The 5,766-nt window shown below is 33.3% G+C and overlaps 1 protein-coding gene across 1 annotated transcript; it reads left to right on the forward strand.

Annotated features, from left to right (window-relative positions):
• Positions 1 to 1,605: 1,605 nt before the first annotated feature.
• On the forward strand, positions 1,606 to 3,950 carry LOC119637800 (glutactin-like). Its single transcript, XM_038034120.1, has 6 exons — positions 1,606 to 1,928; positions 1,987 to 2,457; positions 2,520 to 2,720; positions 2,786 to 2,954; positions 3,026 to 3,222; positions 3,291 to 3,950. The coding sequence occupies exons 1-6, from the start codon at positions 1,722 to 1,724 to the stop codon at positions 3,885 to 3,887; spliced, it is 1,842 nt and encodes a 613-aa protein (XP_037890048.1). The 5' UTR covers positions 1,606 to 1,721; the 3' UTR covers positions 3,888 to 3,950.
• The last annotated feature ends 1,816 nt before the right edge of the window (positions 3,951 to 5,766 follow it).

Below are 5,766 nucleotides of genomic sequence, written 5' to 3' on the forward strand. Positions count from 1 at the left end.
TACATACGCGTAGGCATACACATTTCATTACATATTTTGTCTATATCGAATAGAGTCAGCAAATCTAAGGGACTTTTGGCGTTTCTGTCATCAACAACAGCAGCAGCACCGTTAGTTAGCAACCATTGATTCTGATTATTTGCAATCTTAACAGTTTCTTGATATGATGTAACGTTCTATCAAACGTTTACAAGACCACAACCGACCATTAAATACATAACACCGTTTCGCTCAATACGGTTATCGATACCATCTTGTTTATTTTCATATAATAACTTCAAAAAAAAGTATTTATGGAAAGTGATCAAAAACATTGACTGATCCGAACCATTTTCCATAGCGTTTGTTCTTAGGCCATAGCACGTCGGTTTACTAAATTTCACCGATAACAAATAAACGACCTATAAGTTAAACACGAAAATAAATAGACAGTTTAAATCGATTTAGAAAATAAATTTGAATCGATCGATATAGTAACAGGTGAGCCTATTTTAAGTCCTTCTGAGTGTTGTATACGTCCCCACAAACTTAATGTACGTACACTATATCACAATTGCATATTTTCCCAAGATGAATTAGAGTATTCTAGAATATATTCTAGGAAATCAGTCTTATGAAATAAATCGGTAACGCGCCTACCACTTATAACTCATGTCATGATATGAAATTGTAAATATACGCACAATACGTTTAAATATATGCTACTTACCAAAAACTATATATATACAAGATGGAGCATTTCGCTAGCACAAAAGCCTTATATATGTAAGAAGAAACATTTATTTATCTTATATACATAAAATGTTCTCATTTCAGTTCTTTACTCTCTCTTTTACGGTCTTCAATATCGTTTATTTATATCAGATGCCTTGGGCTGGTGCTTAATAATTTTGCTGCGCAAATGTTGCTAACGAAATATTTCATCTTATATATAATAATACAGTGTTTTTGTTATTGCAAAGGAAAATTTCACGCTGACCAAATTAACACCATCACATTAATAGTGATTTAATTTTTCATATTTTGTGGTGAAAATGGGACCATAGTAACAATTTAACAAACAAATTAACTTAGGTATATTTTTTATTGTTGTGAATTATTAGTAATGTAGAAAAATCCATTTTTTTTCTTCTTCTTTTTTAAACTCGAGATGTTCTGTTTTCGTTGTACTGCGACCGATTTATCATATCCCCAAGCCAAATTAAAACGCAACACGTTCAACCACGTTTTGCCAAATTTGAAGCCAAGATCTTCATATTTGCGACGAGGAGAATATTTATCACAGACATTACACGCCTGGACAGACGGACAAGCGGGTATGCTCAAATCGTTTTAGAATACAACATTAATCCAGAGTATATACACTTTACAATGTGTCGAAAGTGGCACAGTGGGTGTCACAAACCTTTTGACAAAATGAATATACTTCCCTCTGCAACTGTGGGTATAAAAAGAAATTAATAAGCCGCTAAGATTTGAAGCATTCCCCTAATTAATATTAATGAGTTTCTATTGTGTTCGTGAAGAATTAAGATTTTTTCATGATATCACCCATTAACTTTTGAATCGAAATAATTTTTTATTATCTTTTCTTATTGTAGTTGTACCTATTAAAATAAATTTGCCCTGGAATTAGCAATCTTCACTCCTTCAAATAGTCTTAAAGAAATTAATTTAGTCTTTCAATGATTGCGGAGAACAGCAGATCAAAAAAATAAAATATGCTGCAGATCTTCAAATATCTGATGGTTTTACAAAATTTATATATTTCATTAGCTTTACTTGAGAAAAAGGATGCCATCGTAAATTTACCAAATTTGGGTTTAATACAAGGTAAAATTATAGAAACCGCTTGGATGAAAAGAAAAGTTTTACAATTTGTGGATGTTAAGTACGCAGAACCACCTTCAAGCAAACATCGGTTTAAGGTTCGTTTCGGGAAATAAAAGGTCAAGATTTGGAAATAATTTGTTTTTACCTGGTTAGCCTCCCAGACCAATTGAACCCTGGAAAGATGTTAAGGATGCTACAACTGAAAAAATTGGTTGCCCTTCCATAGTTTCAATTGAGTCGTTGCAAACTCTAGATGAAATTTTGGATATTGAGGATTGTTTAACTATGACGATAACTACGCCTAATATAAAAGGCAAGTATCCGGTTTTGGTTTATATTCATGGCGAATATTTGTTTGAGGGTAGCAATTCGGAGGCTCCAGCCGATTATTTTCTTGAAAGGGACATTGTCTTGGTCGTACCACAATATCGTCTAGGTCCTTTTGGTTTTTTATCTACAAAAACCGCTGAAATACCGGGAAATGCTGGAGTTTTGGACATTCATTTGGCTTTGCAATTTATCAAAATTTTCATACGCAATTTTGGCGGAGATGCCGGCAAAGTAACTGTGGCTGGGCAAGTAGGTGGGGCTAGCATAGCTCACTTATTAACTTTATCTCCAAAGGTAAGCGCAGTGCAATGCAGACCTTAGAAGCAACTTAGCATTCCCTTTTCAATTATTTTCAGGTTGAAAGAGGCTTGTTTCATCAAGTGATTTATCATTCAGGTTCGGCTTTAATGCCGGCATTTTTAGAGGAAAATCCTCGGCGGTTTGCCAAAGAAATTGCCGGAAAAGCCAATTGTGAAGTGCGTACCGTAAGAGATTTGAATCAATGTTTAATGGATATGTCACCTGTGCAACTGTTAGGAGCGTTCATGGACCACGCCGTAAGTCTGTTCAATTGTACTGCAACTTTTCGAACATGCTTTTCAATCACCTTTGGCTTTAACAGCAAGATAAATACGAATTAGGTATTGGTCATATAGGAGGCATGCACTTCACTATAGGTGACACCAATGGCCTCTTGCCTGAGCATCCTTACAATTTGATGCTCAAAACTAATAATTCTTACCCAGTAATGGGCGGTTGTCCCAAAAATGTCGGATCACGGATTGTATATGGTAAATTATAGCTTGTTGCAATTTCTTTTTTAGAAAATTATTAAAGAAGTCATTATGATTTCATTATGTAGATATTGTGGAAAACTATTTTGGTGGTGTAATTCCTAATGATTCTTACAATAGTTTTAATTACATAGATCATGTAATACGTCAGACAGTGGGCACAGATAAGAATATGTTGTTGACTAGCTTTATAACGCATAACTTTCTTAATCGCGAAATTATAGAAAATGGTACTTTTGTGTCTTTTCTGCCAAGATTAATAGATGTGAGCCTGATTCACATTAGTTTAACAAACAACAAGAGGAGAATAATCTGCCATTAATTCCATTTCAGTTAGCCAGTACCTTAATGTACAAATTGCCTCTGCTATTGGCGCTAAATATGCACAACAAATATTTAGTCGATCGTACCTTTCTGTATTCTTTTGATTACGCTGGTGAATATAATCGTTATTATGATTTAGACGAAGAGCACAACACGCAGAGTCCTTTCAAAGCAGGCGTATCCTTAACAGATGAAGCTCTTTATCTGTTTCCTTATCCAGAACATGTGAAACATCTCACACCAGCCGACGAAAATATGTCCAATCGCTTGGTCGATTTATGGACTTCATTTGTTGTGAATGGATACCCGTTGGGTAGTCTACGTAGTGGCTACTGGCCACCGATGTCCACTTTATATGGCCCCTATATGAAATTGGATGAAACCTTTAGCATAGCTGGAAACTATTTCAAGGAATTTTCAGCAACAATAAGAGATGAAGAGAATGGCTTTAATTTAGTACGGGAGATATACTTTTCCAAGGAAAATTTTCAATCATCGAAAAAAGCAAACTATGTCACGAGCGAAAGAAAAACGCAACAAAAGACAACGTCTTTGAATCAATATTCAAAATTAAACAAAAATACTTGGCTAAGAAAAAGAGTTTAGGATTTCTGTTTCTCAAAATGGAAAAACGGATGAAGATGGATATGTTATTTTAGTGAATCTGCAATTAAATAGACTGAAACAATACACAAGTACAAAAATTTGCGTGTGCCTTTTTATTTTAATGCAAGTTTCCCTTAAGCTCTTGGATATGTGTGCTCTACACTACTTGCAGTACAAGATATATTAAGTTAGTGCGGACGTATGTAACATTCAGAAGGGCTTAATATAGACCAAGGTTTCATTGTAGCGATTGATAGTCACAGCAATTTTTGAGATATTTAGATGAAAATTGATATAAACGCGACTAAAAATTATCTGGATCGGACCACCTTTTCGACCACACCCCATATAAAGACTCATTTTCAAAAGTTGTTTTAAGAAAATAAATTGCAATTTTTAAAATTTCCCGACAAAAATCGTTGAGTGACAATGTTTCGACCGTCTAAATTGCTATGAGACATATGGATCGGATAGAGCAATTTATTAAAGGCACTCTCATATAACCGTTACTACGAAAACTGAATCATTATATGGTAAAAGCTCTAATTTGCCATGTTTAATAGTGAAAATTGATCTAAAATAATAATTTGACATAGAAATCAACCCTATCGAATTTGGAATATGTAGGTCTATTTATTGGGCCCTGCCGGATATAAGGATTCTCATGAAATATAAATCCTTATATGCCCAAAAGTTCTAATTGTAAATGTTTTATGATGAAAATTTGTCCATTTGAAATAAAAATTAAGTGGGCTATATTTGAACCACATCGATCTGCTTCTTGGATCTATTGCTTGGATTCCATTCCATATAAAGTTTCCTATGAATAGCAAGGCTTTTAGAGAATGCTTTAATTTTGAATGTTTTGTGATGAAAATTTGACTAATAACCGATCAACCGCATTTATTTAGAAAGCGCTAGACTGCTTTTCTTTGTTTCATAGTCCTTTTTGCAAGTGGATGCAGAAGAAATAAGAAAAAATGTGCAAGGAATAACATCCTAAGGTAATGAAAAAATACAACGTACTTTAAATATAAAGCTTATAAAAATTGCACGAGAAGCACGAACACATATTGTAGATATTAGATACGTGTGGTGCACCTTAAATCCTATAGAAATATGTCGGTAATTATATTAAGTCGGATGTATAAGCTGCTGCTTATTTAATCCCCTTCTAACAATCAGAAGGAAATTATTGCTAATTTTTTGCGCAAAATGATAATTTACAAACTAGTTAGTAACAGAACTGACGTATTCCTTTTGGTGGCCCGTACTCTTCTTTGACGAGTGAAATAAAGCGTTGAGAAAAAAAACATTTTATAACTAAAAAAAGGAGTCATCAACCTTTCTAAAAACCATACTCACATGCTCTCAATGCGTTAAAAAATACTTACCAATCATTCAATCATTCCTGCAATTTTATCGATTGTTATCAATAAATTATAATTCTTAGTCTTTCTGAACTGAAATTGACAATTTTTATTAGTGTCGAATGAAATATTTTCCGGCGATAAAACTGATGTCGAGCAAAATCGAAAGCAAGAAATTATCATTGCGAAATGCACATATTTGATATAATTAATCCCATTAATGACGGAAATTCCAAAATGTTCTTAGACTAAATAATTATTTTCGATTATTTTCTGTTCTTAAATCACAAAATGAAAGGATTGTTGTGAAAAAGAAATTAGCAAAATATTTTTTGAGACTTTTTAAAGAAAAATTTAAAAAATGTATGTAAAAAATCCCAAGCAATGTCAAAAAGTGCTTATTGGTGGCAGCTTAATTGTTACATACATGAATTCTTTGTATTTATTCAAATTTATATTGTTATTCACACAGTAATGGTATTATAAATACAGCGCTGTTTTTGTCTTGA

The sequence above is a fragment of the Glossina fuscipes genome, unplaced genomic scaffold (genome assembly GCF_014805625.2).
Source record: "Glossina fuscipes isolate IAEA_lab_2018 unplaced genomic scaffold, Yale_Gfus_2 61, whole genome shotgun sequence".
In the NCBI taxonomy this organism is placed as follows: domain Eukaryota; kingdom Metazoa; phylum Arthropoda; class Insecta; order Diptera; family Glossinidae; genus Glossina; species Glossina fuscipes.